A 22,613-nucleotide genomic window follows, 5' to 3' on the forward strand; every position below is an offset into this window, starting at 1 on the left:
TGGGGTCTCACAGCTCAAGTTTGGATCTTGGAATCTCCTGAGTGGGAAGTGACCCACAGGGATGATGGATCCAGCCCAGACACCCCAACAATCTCACCCTGGGCATCCCTGGCAGCTCCTGGAGCTCTGGCTGTGCCCATTCCCTGGGGAGCCTGGGCAGTGCCAGCACCTCTGGGGAAGAACCTTTCCCAAAATCCAACCTAAACCTGCCCTGACCCAGCCCCAGCCCTGCCCTGGGGTCTGGCTGTAAATCTGTGTCCTGTGCCACCCTCTGGGTTTTGGAGCCTCTGTTGTTTGACAGGAATCAAATAGAAGGAGCTGTTTCAGCAGGGGAGTTATTAATGCTGGCTGCCCTTGAATGGCAAGGCTTGGATTTGGAGGAAAAAGCTGAAATGAGACATTTTCCATTTTATGATTTTTTCTGTGGAGAAAGTCCTTTTAATCTCAGTTTAATGAAAGTCACCTCCAGATGTGTGAGTGACTGGGAGAGATGGGAGCAAAGCTGGGGGGGCTCAGACCAAGATGAAATTCTCCCTGAGAAGAAGCAGAATTTGGAAGGGGATGGGTGATCACCATCCTCCTGTTTGGAAGGAGCTGATGCTTCATTTTTCATTTCATTATTCTTGAGGGAATCCCAAGCCTTTTATATATTGGAAGGGATTTCCAATACACAAGATATAGAGATGGCAAAGGTGGCAGAATGGATTAAACTGGGGACATCAGGAGTTCCCACCTTTTCCAGCCTCTCAGACCAAAATAGCAGGGCACAGTCTGGCCCTGTTGTTCTTTTTCCAGTGTTTTTCCCCCAGCCTTTCTGCTGGTGCAGAGGGGAATAGGCTGGGGCTGTGCAGAGCACCCACCCATCCCCCAGGGCAGGAGGCTCTTCTGGACCCTGACCTTGTCAAAAGCCCATCAGAGAGCCCCACCAGCCTGGCCCACCCCAAGGGCTACCAGGTGACTCCCAAAATATTAATCCAGGCAGGAATGTGCCTTCCATGGGCCTCAGTGGAGAAATCTCTGAGCAGGTTTGCACCAGGAACTTGCTGCCTCTGGGTGTTGGTGTCACCAAGCTCCTGCAGATGGGCTGGGGGCTCCCTGGGTGAGTTCAGTGGGGAGGCAGAGCCTGCCCAGACAGCCCAGGAGCTCTGGGGGCTGTGCCAGGGCTGGGGTACCAGGGATGCTGCACCAGGGATGCTGTGCCAGGGGTGCTGCAGCAGGAGTGGGGTACCAGGAGTGCTGTACAGCTCCACCCACACCCTGTGGGCTCCTGTTTGAGCATGTTCCCCCATTTGTTCTTCCTCTGGAAGCTCTCCCTGTCCCTCCTCTTCCCAGGCAGCTCACTGCCCACCCCTCTCCAGGAGCTGCTGGTGGGGCAGAATCTCAGAATCCCAGACTGGTTTGGGTTGAGAGGGACCTGAAAATCACCTGGTTCCACCCCTGCCATGGACAGGAACACTTCCACTATCCCAGGGTGCTCCAAACCCCCTCCAGCCTGCCTTGGACTCCCTGGGTGAGGAATCCATGGTAAGAAATCCAAGCTTTTCCCTGGACTCTCTGGCTCTGATTGAAGGAAGGGAGAGCAATTCTCCTGCTCAGCAGCCTGACTTCCCTCCCTGCCTGCCCTGAGCCCTCCCTGGAGCTGGGGGAAGGGAAGGGCTGCAGGAAATGGTTTTCCCCAGGACACAGAGCAGGATGTGTCACAAGCTCTGAGAATGCTCTTCCTGGAAATGCCTGATTAGAGAATAATCATTTTCCTCTTCTTGCTGGGAGGGGTTGAGGCTCTTTTCCAGGGAATGGCAGTGGATTCCTTCTGTTAGAATCAGATCTCTGAGTGTGTGAGCTCCTGTGAATGTACACAGAGAAATCAATGGAAACAATCATTGTTTTTATCAACAGGCTCCCTTGGGAAAAACAATTCCATAGGAGCTCTTTTATGGCCCTGTAATAGAAATTAGGTAAAATCTGACTTCATGGTGGAGCTGAATCATTTCCACTGCTCTTATCCCTAATTGGGAGATCAAGGACAAGAGGAAGCAGGAAAAAGATAAGGACAGGGCTGCTGTTATTAAAATGTAATTTTGAAATTACCCAGTGCTGCTAATTGGGCTGGCAGGGCCTTTCCAGTCAGGAGTCAGGGCACTGTTATTCTGCAGAGGGATGTTTGTCTATTATTTATATTTATTAATTAGTTAATTTATATTTGTTTATTATTATTTGTCGAGGGATACATTAATCAGTGATTTTTTTAAATGGTGTTACAGAAATAGAAACAAATGGATGTTGGGTGATCTTAAATAATGACATGGTGGACTTTGAATTGAAATTCTTAAAATTTATTTGGTATTTAGGGAGACTTTCATACAGAACAGAAGGAGGGAATGCCCACAGTATCCAAGGATTAAACAGAATCCTGTCAGATAAATGCAGGAAAGTTTTCCTGTCTGCTTTTCCCACAGTCTCTGTTCTGTACATTTCACACAAAATAAGTAATCTCAGGTCCTAAACTTTGTAAATAAATCAATGAGCCAGGGCCATGACCCCTGCAGAGGTGGTTTGGTTTGCTTTGATCCAAAGCCTCGGGATGCAGCTCGTGCAGAAATGACTGTTTGCACCAATATCCAGCACAGTTTAATTCACTCCAGGGATTTGACTGCTCAGGAAAACAGGGCTTTTATTGCCTGTCAGGATTCCTTAAGGTTTATCCCTGCACACTTGGCACAGTGCCTGTGCTGCTCAGCTCTCCTGATTCAGCTCCTCTGGTAGAACCTGATGGAAGTCTTTGATCAGTAAAAGTAGAGGTTGAGCTTTAAAAGCCTCCAGCTTGTCACCAACCTTTGCTCTTGCAGCCCCCAGGCACAGTTCAGGTCTTTGGGTGCTGTCTGCTACCTGACCAAAAGGAATTTGTCTCCTGATCCATCTCAGCATCACACAGTGGGTGATCCCATCTCCTCCATGCTCTGAGGAACATGGAAAACATCCCAGACCAGATTTTCACTCCTGATCTGTGGGCACTGACTGTCCAGGAGTTACTTACAGTGTTTAGGAAGAGGGAAATTAAAGAGTTCTGACATGGTGCACAGTAATCCCCTGAAGGCATCTTCTCAACTGGGATAATTCACAGGATGTGGAATGGAGGTTAGAACATCTGGAAAACACTGCAATAGGCACTGAAGTTTTAAATATCCCTGAAAGAGCAATTCCTGCTATTGCAGTACCTTGAGCAGACCCAGCTGGGTGAGACTGGGTGCAGCAGGAGCCATCCCTGTGCTGAGCCAGCTCTGGGCCTCCTGCAGAGGAGGGGACAAAGTGAAACAGCACAGAAAGGACTTGTCAGGCTGCCCAGGGCAGGAATCAAGACAGGATTTCACAGTTTCCTCCCCAGACCCAGCAGTGTCCTCACTGGGACCTCCACACATCCGTGCCAGGCAGCTCTTTACAGGAATTTTGGGATAATTCAGGCTGGAAGGGAGGTCTGTGGCCCCCTTCCAGCTCAGAGCTGGCCAAGCCCCAGTGCTGGATCAGCTGTGCCAGGATCAGCTCAGCCAGCCCTTCCCTGCCATGTCTGGGGACACAGAGTGGCACTGGGGCCAGCTGAAGATGACAGAGGTGGCAGAGGTGGCTGTCCCCAAACTTCCCATCAGAACTCCATCTCAGAGGCTGCTCTGTCCTGGTGGGAGATGTTTCAGGAGCTGGCCACACTTGAAGGAGCTGCTGGTGCCACCAGGATGGGAGGAGCAGCAGTTAGGAGGGCATTAACCCAAGGGAGCCTCTGCTCTGTTTTTTTCCAGGGATTTGCTGGAATTTTAACACCTTTTTGGGAGCTCTGTGGCAGTCTCTTACCAGGGAGTTTGCTGATGGGACATCCAGAGCCACAGAGATTACTCAGGCTTTAAACTTCCATACTCTAAACTTCCCTGCTTGCAGTGTTCATTATTTCCAAGGACACCATGGCTCCACTGGAGAGGGGATTTTAACTCTGCCAGGGAAAACAAGCAGATGGTGGAGAGAGTGGCAAAATTGTGGCAGAGCTCCTGGTCTCCAGCCATCTGTTTTGGCTGGACATTTCCATGCTGCAGTTGGGCAGTGGCAGAACCCTGGCAGGGTCTGTCCTGCAGAAATGGGCACATCCTGGTGTCCCTCTCTAGTGAAGGGTCCCAAATCCCACACACCCTGCCTGGGCATCACGGCAGGGACAGATGGTGGCACTGCAAGACACAAAAGCAGGTTTGGTGCTGGCTCCCTGTCCTGACCCTCAGCTCTGAGCATTCCCTGCTGTCTGACCCACGATCAGCTGAAATGCAGCAGTGGGATTGACAATGTCCAGCTCCAGGGTTCCCAGCACAGGCAGGAGCTGGAGCTGCTGGAGGAGCCCAGAGGAGGCTCCAGGATGAGCAGAGGATGGAGCAGCTCTGCTGGGAGAGCTGGGGGTGCTCAGCTGGAGAGGAGAAGCTTTGGAGTGACCTCAGTGTGACCTTGCAGGGCCTGAAGGAGCTCCAGGAAACATGGAGAGAGACTGGGGATAAGGGATGGAGGGACAGGATAAGGAGGAATGGCTCCCACTGCCAGAGGGCAGGGACAGATGGGATATTGAGCAGGAATTGTTCCTGTGATTGGGGCAGGGCTGGCACAGGGTGCCCAGAGCAGCTGTGGCTGCCCCTGGATCCCTGGCAGTGCCCAAGGCCAGGCTGGACAGGGCTGGGAGCAGCTGGGACAGTGGGAGGTATCCCTGCCATGGCAGGAGAGTGGGACAAGCTCAGGAAACATTATAAGTGTGGCTTTGAGCACAAACAAGGTGTAAAATACCTCATGTGTGTCCCTGTGTGTCCCTGCTCACCACCATATCACTCAATCCCACACCCAGACCCTGCCTCTGTCCCTCCCTCTGCATTTTCCTGTCTGAACTCAGGAGCTGCTCTTTTGGCAGATTCCTTGAGCAGTTCTCAGCAGGATGGGCAGAGTCACAGCCAGTCAGACCCATGCAGGAACATCCATGGGGGAGCTTGGCCCCCTCCCAGCCCCTCCCCATCAGCAGTGGTGGCAATATCTGTAATTACAGGGCACAGAGCAGTGGGGATGTGCTGGACTCACAGAATCTGGAAGCAGCTCCATGGAGCTGGGTGCTGTCAGCTCAGGAGCTGCTCCATCCCTCAGCTGCCTCTCTCTATTATTGCATCAATAATTCTGTTTCAGAATCACCTCTCATGGTTCCAATGCTCCCTGGCACCTTCCCCCTCCTCCTGCCACTCCCCACATGGAATCCTGTTAGGCTGAAGAACGGGCTGTGGATAATTTCCTCCAAAGGCTTTTTGTGCATGAAAAATAGATCAAAATCCTGGGGAGCTATTTATGTTGGTTTATTTTTACAGCTCTGACAGAAATGGTAATAGGAAAATGAGATCAAGATGCTTTTGGTACATTACTGGCAATAAAATAATAAAAAAAAGAGCAACCTCCAAGCAGATCAGGGTCAGATCCTGCAGGTAATTTCTGTGCTAGGAGTGCACAAAGCCCAGCATGTTCAGCTCCTTGTGCAGGGCCTCCAGGTATTGTGGATGCTGTTTTTGAGGCACTTGTCTTTTATGAGTCTATAATAATCTTTGCATTATGCTATTACAACATAATCAGGTCCTTGTCATGCTGCCAAGGCTGAGCAGATAACATCAGAGCACTGAGGAATTTCAGCTCTAAACTCATTAGGAAGACCCAGATTTGTTCCATGATCGTTCTCTGTGCTCTCAGCCAGGTGGGGGCTCAGGAGGCAGAGCTGAGATCTCTCCAAAATGGGATTTAAAAATATTCTGCTCCTCTTTTTTAAAAAAAATTAACTTCCGGGAGCACCAAAATGACAAAGCTGCAGTGGCTGTGGGTGCTGTGGTTCCATGTTGCAGAAGTTCAGGAATCACTCCTGATGCACTGGGAAGTGAAATGCAGTTTTCCAGCAGTTTTCCCAAGCCAAGGGGATGTGGACATTTATCATTCCAGAGGATCCTCCCCATGCTGTGCTTTGGGATCAGAATCTTTGAAATGCAGCTTCTGATGGATGAGGTCAGATCAATCCCTTCTGCAGCCAGCAGTGGTGCACTGTTTAGAGCAGGTTGAGTTGCAGTTGTTGGAGAAGCACAGCATGAATTTTTCCTTGGAAAAGCCTCCAGTCTGAGCAAACTCCATTGCAGTGTGTGGGAATGCTTCTGCTGGAGAATCCCTGCTCTGCATGGATGCAAATCCTGCTTTGTTCTGACCCCTCAACATGTCAGATGTTAAACTCTTCATGTTGCCTGAGGATGGAAAGTGGTTATTACCCATTTTTGCTGCAGGTTGGGTGTTGTGGAGTGCCTCTGATTCCACTCTCCTTTGGCATTTTTAGCTGCCATTACAAGAGGAATTCATTTAGGAAAGGTTGGACATTGGGACACTGGACAATTTGGGCATTTCTGTTATTGGCCTGGCACAAGACAGACAGGAACCTGTCCAAAGTGTATCATCCATGAGGATGAAACAGGAGAAAAGGAGAGCCAAAGAAGAAAAAGAATTAAGAGAATTGTAACCTCTCCTCCAACTTCCATTCTCTGCTGGAATGGATATGGGCTGGGAAGGGCAGGTCTGTTGGAAAATCCCATTTTAGGGAGATGGCCCATGGACACTGGGGCTGATCCGGATGCTTCTGATCCTCCCAGAAAGGTTTTCTGGGGCCTCAGGACAGAGGAAGGAAAGCTACAGGTTCAGCAGAGGAATTTCTTTTCCTGTTTTCTTTTCTTGTCCTGTTTCAAGGACGTGGAGTATCCTGACTCCTCCCTGCAGTTCTCCAGGATAATTCTCAGTTGTTCTGGGTGGAGCTGTGCAGGATTTCCAGCCGGGTGCTGGGGTGGGTCCATGCCAGAGGGTTTGGTCCTTGTACTTGGAAATGCTCTTGCCAGCCCTGGCTCTGGATGTGGGGCTGGGTGGGATCTTGCTGAGCCTCAGAGGTGGCACAGTCACTGCTTTGGATCTGTGGAAATCCACATTTCCCCCTTCCCAGAGTGCTCATCTACCTGCAGAGATCAAGAGTTCCAGAGTTCCCAAAAGCAGCTGGTTTCCCTCTGTTCCCCTCTGTGGGTGGTTTCTCAGCTGCCCTTTGTGTGATTCACTGCTGAGGTTCTGCTGGGATGGTGACAGGAGCCTGCAGCAGCAATCTGGTGAGGATTTAGGATCCAACACCCATCTCTATATAAACATATCCATGAAAAATGTCAAACAGCAGCCAGCCTGCTGGCTGTGAGGGTTATGGAATGGGATTATCACCCACAAAGGGCCACCAGCTGATGATGGGGGGGGCTGATCTCCAAAACCTGGGGTTGGACTGGGACAGGGGTGTCTCACTGCTGCATTCCACAACCAGGGAAGCAGAGGGAGCAACTTCTTCATCCCATTCCCATTCCTGGCAGCACAAGCTTGGCTTGGGGACCTCCTGTCCTGGTGTCCTGTGGGGAGGGATGGGGCACAGCCCAGGTGGGAGCAGGAAGCATGGGAATGCTGGCAGTGTGGCTCTGAACATTGTCTGTTCCCACAAAAGCAGTGATTTGGAGAGATAAACGTTCTCAGAACTTTACAGGACAAATTCTTCTTTCTTTGCCTTTTCTGCTGTTTCTCAGTTTGGTTATTTAGCTCTTTGTTCTGGTACATTCTGAATTATTTCAGCTGCCCTGGTAATTGTGTTTTCCCCTTAACTTTGGAAGTTACTTTTCAAAGGACAGAGGGGAGCAAAGATAAGGCAAAACTGCTAAATAGGAAATCTATGGTTAATTAAGGCAGGGGGGCTGCTAATCACCTTAGAAATGAAGTTATCAGCTGAAAAGCCTGGAGTGGATGGAATGAAAGTTAGGGAAGGGTTTTCCCCCATTTCCTTCTGTCACAATGCATTGAGAGATTCAAAGCTTCCCTTGCAGACACATCCTGACACCATTAGATGTTGTCTCTTTGCATTAACTGCAGAGCTCGTGCTTGTCCAGGATAGATTTCAGTCTGAATGGGTAAAATTCAGCCAAGCTCTGAGCAAATAAAGGCTCAGGGCTTCATGGGAGCTGTCAGTGCTTGTCATGGATGTCACACCATGCCCAGCCAGGACCCAGGGTAGGCACTGTCCCCACTATTCTCTGGGCTCCCTGTGCCACTGTCCCCAAGTGCCACATCCACGTGGTTTTTTAACATTTTCAAGGACACCGAGTTCAGGGGTGGTGATTGCACCACTGCCCTGGGCAGCCTGTTCCAATAATTGACAACCCTTTCAGGGAAGAAGTTTTCCCAATATCCACCCTGAACTTCTCTGGCAGAAGCTGAAGCCCTTCCTTCTTATCCTGTCCCTTCTCAGGTGGGAGAAGAGACCAACCCCCACCTGTCTGGAAACTCCTTACAGACAGAAAATAAGAAGGTGCCTTGGTTTGGAGGACAATTCTTTTCCTTTGAAAAGAATTACAAGTGTATTCTTCAGCAGCTTTCTGCAAAACACATCAAAGATCTCCAGTGATGGATTTGTTTTCTGTTTGTTTCTCTGGGATTCCTTCACTGGAGTTTGCTGTTAACTGGTTATTTATAAACCCCATCATTTCCCATGGGTTTGATTCCTCCTGTGTGTGGATTGATGGAGATGTTATTGACTCACCCTCATTTTCTGAGGGGAGTGAGTCTATTTTTAGTTCTGTAACACTTCATGGGTAAATGAGTGGCACTTTAATTGTTGTGTGGGAATGGGAATGTCAGAAGACAGGGAAAACTGGAGACTTGCTCATCATATTTAACCTGCTGAGTTCCTGTAGCCTGAGCCTCTGAGCATGGCTGTGTGAGAGGGGGACAATTTCCAAGGATGGAGGGACAGGACACAGGGAATGGCTCCCAGTGCCACAGGGCAGGGATGGGTGGGATATTGGGAAGGAATTGTTCCCTGGGAGGGTGGGGAGGGGCTGGGATGGAATTTCCACAGATTTTGTGGCTGCCCCTGGATCCCTGGCAGTGCCCAAGGCCAGGCTGGACAGGGCTGGGAGCAGCTGGGACAGTGGGAGGTGTCCCTGCCATGGCAGGGGTGGCACTGGGTGAGCTTTGAGGTCCCTTCCAACCCAAACCATTCTGGGATTCTGTGATTCCATAAAAAGTCCAATAGGATTCCTTAGCAGGAAGGTGCCCTGTGTGCTCCAGGGCTTTGCTGGGATCAGTGGCTGCTCAGCTGGGACACAAAAGAATCCCAAGGACCCTGCTGCCCTCCAGGCTGGGTGCCATGGGGTGAAGCCAGGCTGGGAGGGCTGGGATGCACTGGGCTCCCCTGGCTGTGTCCTGTGGGCACCAGGAGAAGGAATCCTGTGCCCTTGAGCCGTGCCAGGGCTGAGGCCCCACTCTGAGCTCGTGGGGCAAGCACAGCTCCACAGCTTGGGGGGGATTCACTTGGGCTGCAGCTCCCTGTGCTCTTCACCTGCATTTGGGTGCAGGAGGGGCAGAAATTCCTTGTGGGGCCACTGGGAACAAGCAACTCCTTCCTGAGACCGAGATTCCAGTGGGACCTGGCCATTCCTGGGTCATGGCTCTCTTTGCTCCTGTTGTTCCAGAAGAAATATTTATAAATACCTTATGAAATCAGGAGTTTTAAAAATTTATAATGACAGTTCAGGCTCTGTTTATGAGGCAGATGTATGGTCTTTCCTTGGATAATTCCTGAATTAAATTTGTATTGATCTCTCTGGGCAGGCTGTGGATGTGCACCCAGGCAGTTCTCAGCTCTCTGCCTTACCCAGGTTATTCCAATGTGGTGATTTCCAGGTGTTTATACAGACATTCCCAAAATTTAAGGGAGCTGCCATGAATTATTTAACTGGAACACAGAAGGGTAGCAGTGGAATGGTGTGACTTGGAGCAGGCTGCTGGAAAATCATGTTAATTATGGTTTTAGCAGTTTCAAAATAATTATTCTGATTTTAAATCAGGAGGAAACCTAACAAATCCCCAAAAGTAAAAAACCAGGAGATGCTGGGGAGCACTCTGGACTGCAAGATTTATTCAGTGTAGTGGTTGAGCCCAGCAGCCTTGGGAGAACCTAAGGGCAGAGCTCATTCCTCTGTTTCACCAAGATGTTGAGAAATTAAAGAATTGAGCAGGCAGGAAACACATATCCTGCCTTAGGAGCATTCCTTTAAAAATATATCTGTTTTTCTTTGGGGGTGCCTAGTTCAGCTCTGGTTTGCTTTACCTGTTGCAAACCTTGAGTGGACCTTGTTGGCTTGGCTGGGGTGGGAAGGGACAGGGAGGGTGTCCTGGTTTGAAGGACAGCTGTCTGCTACTAAAGGCAGGAGCTTCACATTGAAATGGAGAATGTAAACCCCCTCCCTCCAAATTATTATTATAATTTTGAAATTGAGGGGCTCTCAGGCAAAGATATGGGAATTAGGAATAGCAGTTCTTTACTAGGAAAATTAAAATAGAAATTCAATATTACAAAGAACAATCCCAACCCTGCCAGAGTCAGAATCCAAGCTGACACCCATCAGTCAGTCAGGGTGGTGGCACAGTCCCATTCCATGGTGGCTGCATCCTCCTGCAGGGGCAGATGTGGTTCAGCTGGAGCAGTGCTCCTGGAGAAGGTGCAGTTTCCTCTGAAGGTGCAGGGATGATGTGGAAAGGTCTGGCTTTCCTCTGGAATCCAGTGGAAAGAAGGTGCCTTGGTGTCCAAAATGTCAGTTTTTATCTGGTTAGGAAAGGCTTGGCTTCTGCCCTGGCTGGAGCATCTCCCAGTGGGATGATGGAATTTTATCAGTCATGCACTGAGACTCAGTGGCCATGAACAGGAGATATCTCCTGGAGGGAGGATGGGCTGTGGGAAGATAAAGATGATTGCCCAGCTGGTTTAAAGATGGCCCATGAGCAGATAATATGTGCCAGGAGATCAGGGGCACTGCCACACCCAGTGCAGCAGATGGGACAGAATTCACATTGCTGGGCACATCCTGTATTGCAGCCCAAGACAGAGGGACAGGAAGGGACAGGCAGCTCTGAATCCCCTCTGGGAGCAGGAAATTGTCTCTAAAGTGTTCTGAAAGATCAGATGGCACAGCCCAAGTACAGTGGGATGTTTGTGCAGCAGCTGCTCCAACAGCTCAGGGTTTGTGCTGGGGGCTCCTGCTGTGCAGAAATCCAGGTGGGAGCAGCATGAGGGGCAGGGGTGTCCCAAGGGAAGGTGTCCTGTCCCTCTCTGCTGGCCCTGGGCTTGCACCCCACACTGGAGGGACCAAAGCCACCCCTGGGAGGTGACATCAGGCACTGCTCCAGGCTAGGGACTCCTGCTGCTGCTGGGAGAGAGAATGGAGCAGGATTTAATGAAAATGAGGGCCCACAGGTGGGAGGAAAGGTGGTGAGCCTGGAAGGTATCCCAGAAACACTGGGATAACAACAACTCTGCAAAATGATAATGCAGAGCAGGCTGCTTAAGGCCTGCTTGGCATTTGGATTTGGAAGGATTGCCCAGGGCCTGGAGTCCTGTCTGGAAGGTAAATAACTTCTTGCTGATGACAGACAGGCAGGGAAGAAGCCAGGTATGGCAAGACTTCCTGCAAATCCCCTGTGTGTGAGATCAAAAGAGGATCTTACAATATTTTATTAACTTGTAAACTGTGATTTAGGGGAATTTGAAGCAGCACATGAAAGAACAATAATGAACAAATGTTTTCAAGTGGGAGAAATCTGTCCCCGCCATATGTTTCACTGACTCATCCCTTCTGCAGGAGGGGATCTTGGAATTGTTTGAACTATTCCAGTCTCTAATGCTTTTTATTTGGGAGGAAATGCAGCACTGGATCCTTCACCACGTGAGGATGAGACCTGATCCCTCTAAGGCTTTGGGCACAAATTAATCCAAGAGGGGTTTGGGTTAGAAGGAACATAAAATCCTGCAGTTCCAACCACACAAATGCTCCCTGTGTGTCTCAGTGCTGGGCAGAGGCTACACCTGGCTCTGGGGTTCTCCTGCCAGGTAGAGAAGAGATGCTGGGATAACGTGGGATCCTCAGAACTCCCTCCTGGTGGGAAGGGTAAGGGTTTGACAGGAAGGTCTCACAGGTATGATGTGTGTATAACAGAAAGATCTTTGAATGTAGAATCTGAAGAAGGAATAGAAATAATGGCAAGTTTTGATATAGAAAAAAAGAATTGCTGAGCCAGGGTTACTGGGTAACTAAGAAGCCAAAGGTAAAGTGAGTTGGAAGGGCAAAGGATAAACCCACCTCAAACAAAAGATGTTTTTACCAAGCAAAAAGATGTCACAGGCAAACAAGAAAGCCAATGTTGCAGGTAGAAAGAAAGATCTCAAAATTTTCCACTTCAGGAAAACTGAAAACCACTTCTAGCTTAAACTGTAACATACTAAATCTTTGTGATTGGAAAACAGTAACATGAATATGGTAAGGTTAGTAGTTATGATAGCCTGTAGGCAATAGTAAAGGTATTGATTGGTTATCATGTTTTAAAATTATCTACAATGAAAAGCATATAATGCGTTGTAACCAGAACCAGAGCTGGCTTCAGAGGAACCCACAGCTGATGCTGAAAAGCTGTGGGCTGGGCTCTCATAACCCATGATCCATGAATGGCTGTATCCTTTGGATGCAATAGTCAGCATTTTAAATAAATAAACTGTGTGGAGGTTATTGGTCAGGTGGACAGTCATCAGGACAGACTCAGGAGCTCTCTATTTTCTGGTCTTGAAGTCTGTAGTTTATTATAAGGTCATGGGTATAAGAGAGAGTGTAAGAGAGTAAAGCATGGAGAGTAAAGAGGATAAGAGACAATAGAGGATAAGAGGTGTAAGAGAGAATATAAGAGGTAAGAGAGCAATTTCTTGTTTACAATACAATAAATATTCTTCTATAATGAATATTCTAATTTCCATTAACTAATCTAATGCAATATACTAATTTCCTAAAATTTGCGTGCAACCTATAGGAATCCCTAAATTACCACGTTTTATGTCTTTCTTATCTATAACCCTTATCATTAGACCTTTCCTGCCACGCTCGGAACAGGATGTCTGTTGGTTCTTCAGTACTTGTGGCATTTGGCATCATCCAAACAAAGGAAGAGGCCCTAAACCTTCACATGGCTGTTTTGAGCCTCAAAGTCGAAAATTGCTAACATCTCTATTTCACTTATGGTTTCAGAACATTTTCTGTCTCCCTCCCAACTGAATTGCTGCATCACCCCACAGTCAGCAGCAGTGCAGAGGCGCCCGGAGCCCCCGTGTCCCGTCCCCGCAGTGCTGAGGGGGTTTTGGTGTGTGTTGCAGGTGTGGCTGTGCGGGGGCAGCATGGAGGTGCTGCCCTGCTCGCGGGTGGCGCACATCGAGCGCAAGAAGAAGCCCTACAACAACAACATCGGCTTCTACACCAAGCGCAACGCGCTGCGCGTGGCCGAGGTCTGGATGGACGACTACAAGTGGCACGTCTACATCGCCTGGAACCTGCCCCTGGAGGTACAGCCTGGCCCCAAGGCCACTTTGTGCTTAAAACCTGGATTATGGAGCGCTCAGTGTCCCCCAAGTGTCGCTGTTGAGTGGTGAATAGCAGCAAGGCGCTTCTTGTTGAGCAAAAGAAGCATTTTATTGAAAAGTGACCATGTTTATAGGATGGTTTGTGAGTCTCTAACAGGACAGCAGTTCATTGGGCAATAGGAGTGTCCTGGTTTGAAGGACAGCTGTCTGCTAATAAAGGCAGGAGCTTCTCTTTGAAATGGAGAATGGAAACCCCCTCCCTCCAAATTATTATTATAATTTTGAAATTAAGGGGCTATCAGGCAAAGATATGGGAATTAGGAATAGCAGTTCTTTACTAGGAAAATTAAAATAGAAATGCAGTATTACAAAGAACAATCCCAAACCCTGCCAGAGTCAGAATCCAAGCTGACACCCGTCAGTCAGTCAGGGTGGTGGCACAGTCCCATTCAATGGTGGCTGCATCCTCCTGCAGGGGCAGATGTGGCTCAGCTGGAGCAGTGCTCCTGGAGAAGGGGCAGTTTCCTCTGAAGGTGCAGGGATGATGTGGAAAGGTCTGGCTTTCCTCTGGAATGCAGTGGAAAGAAGGTGCCTTGGTGTCCAAAATGTCAGTTTTTCTCTGGGTAGGAAAGGCTTGGCCCCTGCCCTGGCTGGAGCATCTCCCAGTGGGATGGTGGAATTTTATCAGTCATGCACTGGGACTCAGTGGACATGAACAGGAGATATCTCCTGGAGGGAGGATGGGCTGTGGGAAGATAAAGATGATTGCCCAGCTGGTTTAAAGATGGCTCATTAGCAGATAATTTGTGCCAGGAGATCAGCCGGGTCAGCAGATGGGACAGAATTCACATTGCTGGGCACAGCAACCCAACACAAGGAGAAAACATCCCATGTCACATACATCACTCACTGTCTCATGGTCAACACCAGGTGCTAATCTATGTCTGTTAATTCCTTTTTGTTTGTAAGAAAGCTATCACCCTGGGAAAGAATCCTGGCTAGAGCTGAGAAAGTCTCCGAGCCTGGGAAAGGAGCTCAGAACCTGAGCAAAGGCCTGGTTGAAATTTGCCTGGGCTCTCAGTAGTGCCCACACCTAAGCCCAGCTTTACCCCCCGGGTCTCAGCCCCAGCAGAGCTCCCTTGGCTTTCAGGAAGAAGCTCCAAGAGCTGCAGGCTTTGAGGAGATTCCTGCTGTCCCACAGCCTTTGTAGTGTGGTTCTGAGAGTTCAACACTAGGTGTTTATCCCCTCTCTGAGTGCTCCCCCAGTGTGAGGGGATGTCCTGACACTGCTCTGCTGGTGGAGCCTGCCTGCAGACTCGTTTGATGTCAGCTGTTGTATTTTAAGGCTGTAAGAGCTTCAAAAAGGATAATGCAACATAGTTTTTCATGTAATGGAGAAGCAAGAGAGAAAGAACTTTATTTAAAGAACACTACACATATATAAAGGGTAGTTCATGCAAAACAGAGTAGAAAAGACTCATTGTCCAAGAAGGCAACATCTCCTCAAAAACACACTTTTACATAACATCACACACCTCTGACACACCATGCAGGTGCATAATCATTGTTCTAATTCCTCAACCTTGTAAACTCAGGACTTCAAGGCTGCTTTTCCCCTGGTTCTCAGCAGCATCCAAGGACATTCAGTCAGCACCATCAGTGCCTCAGGTTTGTCCCTGTGCCACACTCAGCCCAGCTCAGGTTCCCAGCCCATGGACACTGATCCCTCCACAGGGATGTATGGCCCAGGGCTTGGGGCTGGTTTTTTTCCCCACTGCTGGAAAGTTTAAAGGTAAAGGATTGGAGGTTGGTGGCTCACAGAAGGGATCCCCTTCCACTTAAACCTTCTCCTTAAAGAGCTTTGGTGGTTCCTTTGATCTCTACCCAGAAATGGTCAGGTTTTCCTGGATCTGAAGCATTAATTTTGGCGTCACAGCTTGGTGAATCTTTGGGAAACCAGGAGGTGCCACCAGCAGGTCCAGGTGAGCATGAGCAGGGACACATCCTGCACAGCCATCACTCCTGCACTTCTGGCAAAGCTCCCCAGGCTCCAGGAGGGATTTCTGCAGGTCCATGGCTGCTGCTGGGCTCTGCCCTCCCTGCAGGCTGTGTCTGATCTTGGAAGCCAAGAGCATCTCCTGGTTCCTGGCTCCAAACACTGCCTGGAGCAGCCCTGGCAGGATCCACACCCCATTCCTGCCTCTGTGCCAAGGAGACACTGATGCTCCTGGGTCTGGGATGGGCAGGTGAAGGACACTGGGGGCTGCCCAGTTTCACTGTGAGGTCAGACTGGTGCCACAAGTGTCCAGCCCCCTGGGTGCAGTTATTTCCAACCACTCCTCAGTCCTAAAAATGAACACACAATATTCCTGCTTGGCCAAGGCTCAAAGAGCTGCTGAGTCCTGGTGCTGCTGAGGGAGCATCCCCACCTGATGTCTGCTCCAGGCTTCTGGAAAAACAGGAAAAACACAAAAATCTGAGGTGTTGCTGCAGCTTTCTGAGGTAAGGTTACATCTGGAGAGAGCTGCTGGCATTTAGAGCCACAGCAGTCACAGCTTAGTGCTGAGTTAGGGAACAGCCTGGGAAGGGCCAGGAGCTGCAGGTTTGTGGTCCTGGGGGTGGGGGGATCCAGGGCCAGCTGGTACAAAAATACCAGGAAATAAAGGAATAGAGATGGAAAGAAAAGCTGCTTTCCCAGAGAGCTGCAGCAGGGCTCTGGCTGTCACAGGCATCACTCAGGGGCTGTAGAGGGAATTTGGGATCTTAAAGAGGCTTCAAGATCCAAATGCTCATGGGCAAGGATCAGAAGTCCTGATCTTTGGGCTGATTCCTTTTTAGAGGTGAGGCACCATCCTCCTGCTCAGGAACAGCTTTGGAGCATTGCAGAAAGGATTAAAATCCCTCCTGTCGAGCTTGGAAAAGGCAGCTGGGATCAGCACTTGGGGTGGGAACAGGCCTGGGGGACCCAAAATCAACTTGAGATTTTTATACAGGTCTTCCCAATAGCTCTGGGTTCCCCAAAATCCATTTGAGTTTTTTAAACAGGCCTTTTCCCAATCAAGTCAAGATTTAATTCGAGGGAAGCCTTGTTGGATGGGGCAGGTTTTACGGAAATGCACTGGATTATTTTGTGATGCCCTGCCCTGCCCTGCCCTGCCCTGCCCAGGTGCTGCCTGACTGCTCTGAGCCCCACCTCACCCACTCAGATCTCAGCCTGTCCTGCCTGTCTCCACTGAACCATCTTCATTTTTACCTCTCAGCTACCAGGGGCACACTGGTGTCTCTTCTCAAGCAGAGTGAATAATTCATTAGGAGATCATTACAAGCGTTGTAATGGAAAATTGCTTTCCCAGTTGTGTGTAATGATTGCTGGGAAAGACAAGAGCAGGAGCTCAGAGTGGAAGCCCAAGCACAGGCAGAAAAAGGAGCTGCTGTGTGCCTGCTGTGGCCTCCCTGCTGCTTTAACTCCCCAGATTCCATGGTGGAATGAAGGGGGGCAGCTCCCCAGCCCTGCTCCCAGCCCCTGCAGGGTCATTCCCCAGCTTTGTCTGCAGTGGGGCTCTGCCCTGGAATTGCTCAAATTGCCAAGAGCTTTGCTAAGGTTCAGCCTCAACTTTTCTTCTAGTGCAATTTTTATCCTTTATTCTCAGCTGTCTACCTCTGCTATATTTGAATCTTAAACCTTTCTCTCTTCCCTTCATTCTTTTCCCATTTATTTTACACCTTTTACCCCTCCCTTCCTCTGGTTGTGTCTCAGTGGGGTCAGGGAAAGGTTTGGTGCTCAGTGCCCAGCCAGGGTTTGCATTTCCATCTTTTAAATCCTGATACCCACTTGCTGCTAGACTCTCCTGGAAGTCCTGTGCCTCAGAACCCAAACAGGAGGAGAAATCTTTTAAAAAGACCTTCCTTAAAAACACAGATCAGTCTTTGTCAGATGGATCCAAACCCAGGGGAATTGAGAGAAGACTCCCTCCACTGTTTCACTGCACTTCCCACCTTTCCTCCAGACCTTTTCTTCTCCCTTTGGCTCCTCTTCTGTAAATTATCCCCAAGGACCAAAGCCTGTCCAGCATCAGCCCATGAAGGGGCCCCTCAAAACCCAGCAGAGAAGTTGGTGTCCCTCTCTTTGCAAGGCTCAGAACCCACATCTTCCTTCTGATCATTTCAGCCCTGGACACACATCCCAGAATTCCTGGAATTACCCAACCCCAGGCAGTTCCCAGGCAGTTTGGACAGGATCTCAAAGCTCAGTGAAAAATTTTTATTTTACCACTTTTGGGAGTGTGACCATTCAGTGTTGTGCTGCTGTTGTTTTTCAGAATCCAGGGATTGACATTGGGGATGTTTCTGAGAGGAAAGCCTTGAGGAAGAGCCTGAAGTGCAAAAATTTCCAGTGGTACCTGGACCATGTTTATCCAGAAATGAGGAGATACAACAACACCATTGCTTATGGAGAGGTAATTTAGTCCCTTAATTCAGCCTGCTAATATTTACAGTCCCTGATGAGAAACAGCCCCAAAGGAGAGGAGTCTGAATCATAACTAACTTTTTCTGTGTAATTATCTAAATCTGTATAAATCTGCTCCCAGTTTCTTCTAAAAACCAGTTTGGGGATTTGTTGCTGATCTTGAGGACCATATAAAGTAAAAGATGTTAATACATCATTTAGTGAATTGACTGAAGCTATCCATATTTCCCATTGACTCCATGGATTAAGCAGCTGTATTTATATTTTTAATACACAGGCATCTTCTAAAACCCTGTGACTTAAACTCAGCCTAATTCCTGACAAGGTCTCAGGAGGATTCAGTGCCTTGTCACAACAGCTTAAGGACAAGATAAAATAAGGGGACTTAATTCAATCTCTGCTGGCTTTGAAACCATTCTGGGAATATAGAAAGAGTCATTTATGGGAAGTAATAACAAATACTCTGCTGCAGTGGAATTGATGGAGTAGTGGCACTTGGAGTAGGCTCCTTGGAGCCTGGGCACCCCAGATGGGTTATTCATTTTAGGAAAGATTTGTCATCAAAGTTACTTAAGGCCTTCAAGCCAAATCCTTCCCAAAAAATTCTATTTTCATAGAAAATGAAATTTCAGAATGGTTTGGGTTGGAAAAAGCCCTGCTGGAACAAGGATGTGAGGATTCCAAGGTGATCCTTGTTTGATTTGGGCTTTTTTTCCCAGCCTTGGTGAGTACTTTGAGATTTCGCTGAACTCTGAAGGGTTCTGCATTAATTTCAAGTTTCTGGCAGCCTAAACTTGGGTTTGTCCCCAGCACCCATGACCAAACACAGCCAGCTGTGTCCAGGGCCACTGCTCCTCAGAATGGGGATTATTATACAAAAACAGTCATCATTAACCCTGCATTTTAAAAAGGGTTTAGTGCTCTGTAATTTTTCTTTGCCTGATTATTCCTGGTGTTACAATGAGAGGTAGAGAGGGTAGAGAGGAAACTGAGCATCAGTTTTGTGCTTGTCTCTGATAAGAGAGGGCCATAATTCTGTCCCTTTTATGCCTTAACTCTGCCCCTTTTTGTGCCACAACTCTGCTGTTTTTCTGCCATAACTCTGCCTTTTTTCTACCATAATTCCACCCATAACTCTGCCCTTTTTCTGCCATAACTCTGCCATTTTTGTCCCTTAACTCTGCCCCTTTTGTGCCATAACTCTGCACTTTTTCTGCCATAATCCCACCACCTTTGTGCCATAACTCTACTATTTTTGTGCCTTAACTCTGCTATTTTTCTGCCATTACTCTGCCTTTTTTCTACCATAATTCCACCCCTTTTGTGCCTTAACTCTGCCCTTTGTGTGCTATAATGCTACCCTCCTTGGACATTAATTCTGCCCCTTTTGTGCCATAACTCTGCCGTTTCTCTGCCACAATTCCACCCCTTTTGTGCCATAATTCTGCCATTTTTTCTGCCATAACTCTGCCCTTTTTCTGCTGTAACTCTGCCCTTTTATGCCTTAACTCTACCCCTTTTTGTGCCTTAAATCTGGTATTTTTCTGCCATAACTCTGCCTTTTTTCTACCATAATTCCACCCCTTTTGTGCCATAACTCTGCCCCTTTTTCTGCCATAATTCCACCACTTTTGTGCCATAACCCTGCCATTTTTTCTGCCATAATTCTGCCATTTTTGTCCCTTAACTCTGCCCCTTTTTCTGCCACAACTCTGCCAGTTTTTCTGCCATAACTCTGCCCCTTTTTCTGCCATAATTCCACCACTTTTGTGCCATAACTCTGCCCCTTTTTCTGCCATAACTCTGCCATTTTTTCTGCCATAACTCTGCCATTTTTTCTGCTGTAACTCTGCCCTTTTCCCCTCCCAGCTGAGGAACAACAAGGCCAAGGACGTGTGTCTGGACCAGGGTCCTCAGGAGAACCACACAGCAATCCTGTACCCGTGCCATGGCTGGGGCCCACAGGTGAGCTGGCACTGCCACAGCAGGTGCCACCCCAGGGGACAGCCTGGGGCTGTCAGCTTGGCTCTGCCTTTGCTCTCCAGTGCTAAAAACTCAACTGGGAGTTTCCCCAGCTGCTCCTCCTCTGAATTCCCATAATCCTGCCAGAGCTGCAAGAAAGAAATTGGAAATCTTTGTCAATTGGAAATGTTGAAAAGTTGAAATTTTTGCAATTTGAAACAAAACAAAAAAACCCTGAAATTTGTAACTTAAAATTAAAATTTCAAGACAAAGCTAAATAACAAAAAGCATGGACACAATCCAAGCCAGGCTGGATGGGAGTTGGAGCACCTGGAATAGGTTGGAATAAAATTATCTTTAAGGTCTCTTCCAGCCCAACCAACTGTGGGATTACTTCTCTTCCACCCAGCAAAATAAAGTGGGATAAAGAACACAATTAGTGCTGTAGTAATGAGCCATTTCAGCTTGGCTGGAATTTGTTTTCCAGCACTCATTTGCCTCTCCAAAAGTTTTGGAACATCTGGGGCCCAGCAGGCTCAAGGAGGTTCATTTTAAGCTAAAAAAAATGTATAGTTGAAGGAAAGCACAAAAATCCTGTTCTCACTCCAGAGTCACCCTGGACTAAGTGATCCCAGAGTTCATCTGAGCCTGAGCTGGGATCCTGAGGAGCTGGGAACCAGCTGTGGGGTGGAGAAAATCCCACTTTGGGTTAAAGATCAGTCTCTGGGGCTGATGGAATCCCTGCTAAGCAGCACCTGCCCTTGCTCAAACACCCCATTTTTCTCTAAAATGGCACCAAGTGCCTTTTGCACTCTGTGGCTGGAGATGTGACCCTCTAAGTGCATTATTGTGTGAGAAACTGGATTGGGCTGACATTGGCTGCTGACCCTGGGCTTTGGGATGAATGGCTGAGAACAGGTTATTTATTTTTCCCTCAGTGTTATTGAGATTAAATTTAACAATGTTTTCTTTCCCTGCCTGAAGTTCTGAAATCAGATTTTGCTGGCTGCCTGGAGCTTGCCCATTTCATCCTTCCTGGTATTCCCTCTCCACATTGTCCCTTCCCTCTTCAGCTGAGAGCCAGTTTTTTGGCAGTTCCTTTGTTTCATGATGCATCCAATTAGTGAAACTCCTGGAAAATGCTGGTTTTGAGCAGCTATCAGTGAGTGCAGATGCTTTGAAATGGCCTTTGTGGCACCATGAAGGAAATTGGACTTTCCCTACAACTGTTTAATTAATGAGCTGCCGGTTGTAATTTATGGGTGGGAATGGAATTAGAAGTAATAGAAGAAGCTCTGGTTTGTGTATATATATATTTTATTTTTATTTATATGTATATGAAACCCCACAAGGAGTTGTTGAGCTCCTTTTGAGCCTCTCACATCCCAGAGCACATGTGGTGTCTAAAAATCCCTTTTCTCTCCTTGATCCTGGGGCCCATCCCAGACATTCTGAGACATTCCTTGTTTCAAAATAAAGAAATGACTTCACTGCCAGCCTGGGCAGGACTGAGGGAGGACACTGTCACATCCTGAGGACAGCAGGGCTCTGGCTCCTGTCTCCTGCCACACCAGGGCTGGTGGGATTTTCCTGGGAGACCCCCAATCCCAGATCCAGCCCCACCCCATCCCTGTGCCTGTGGGTCCCAGTCCAGCTGGGATTGGCTCTGCCAGGAGGGATTTGTGCCACCCAGTTTGTGCCCATCCCCACTTTCTGCTCCCTTCTGTGACTGCCCATGGATTTAAGCTCAGCCTGGATGCAGTTCAGGGTGCTGGCTCTGAATGCAGATTTTGCCTTTACTCACTCTTCCCTCACTGAGTAAAATTTTGGGAGATTTTTCTCTTATTTTTCCTTCAGCTTTCTGTTCTCCCTGCTTCCATTCACTTCCAGGTCAAATCATTAGGAGATTCCATCATCATCTTTTTATCCTGTAATTATATTGAGGCTGCTGATGGATTTTTTTTTTTTTTTCCCTGCTTGATGGCTTCATCTTTGAGGCAATCCCTCATGGAAGCACCTTGCTGTAATGATGTATTACACTAATAATGCAGCAATAGCTCATTGCAGTGACACAGCTATGGTGATATATTAAGGTGATAGAAAGCACTATAATGCTATAAAACTTAAGATAATGTTCACCCAGCAGAGCATTTCATTTAATTATAGGATAAAATATGTTTTGCCCATTTAAGCAGCAGAAGTTGAGGACAAAGCCATCAATACTGAGCTCGTGGGGGACATGGTAGGAGCAGGGGTGACAACACAGCACCCTTTAATCAGATTAAATTGTGGTAAAAGGCAAATCCTGAGCATTTTACTGATGGCTGCTAATTGATGGTCTACTCAGAGCAGAAGGGAAGCTAAACAACCCGAAATTATTTTCCAATAGAGTCAATGAAGGTCATCAAGGCTTTTATTTCCCAGGTGCTGGGATGTCTAATTAACTTTCTGCCATCCCTGAGATGCAGCCAGCCAGAAATCTCAGTCACAGGAGATGGGTTGGAGGGGCAGCTTTGGAGAAGGGATCAGCCCCAGCCCCAAGAGGAGCTGAGGGAGCTGGAAAGGGGCTGAGCCTGGAGAAAAGGAGGCTCAGGAGGGACCTTGTGGCTCTGCACAACTCCCTGCCAGGAGGGCACAGCCGGGGGGGTCGGGCTCTGCTCCAGGGAATAGGGACAGGAGGAGAGGGAA

General features: G+C 48.3%; 2 protein-coding genes across 2 annotated transcripts in view; one reads left to right on the forward strand and one right to left on the reverse strand.

The window, feature by feature from the left end:
- The window catches only part of GALNT17 (polypeptide N-acetylgalactosaminyltransferase 17), a 203,297-nt gene that overhangs the window by 173,682 nt on the left and 7,002 nt on the right, over positions 1-22,613 (forward strand). The window contains exons 7-9 of the mRNA XM_079324921.1: positions 13,292-13,477; positions 17,815-17,952; positions 19,833-19,928. Of these exons, the coding sequence (XP_079181047.1) occupies positions 13,292-13,477; positions 17,815-17,952; positions 19,833-19,928 (420 nt within the window). The remainder of the gene's footprint in view (positions 1-13,291; positions 13,478-17,814; positions 17,953-19,832; positions 19,929-22,613) is intronic.
- The window catches only part of LOC306811325 (S-adenosyl-L-methionine-dependent tRNA 4-demethylwyosine synthase TYW1-like), a 396,352-nt gene that overhangs the window by 78,085 nt on the left and 295,654 nt on the right, over positions 1-22,613 (reverse strand). The gene's annotated exons all lie outside the window — the stretch shown is intronic.

The sequence above is a fragment of the Erithacus rubecula genome (genome assembly GCF_903797595.1).
Source record: "Erithacus rubecula genome assembly, chromosome: 22".
Lineage (NCBI taxonomy): Eukaryota > Metazoa > Chordata > Aves > Passeriformes > Muscicapidae > Erithacus > Erithacus rubecula.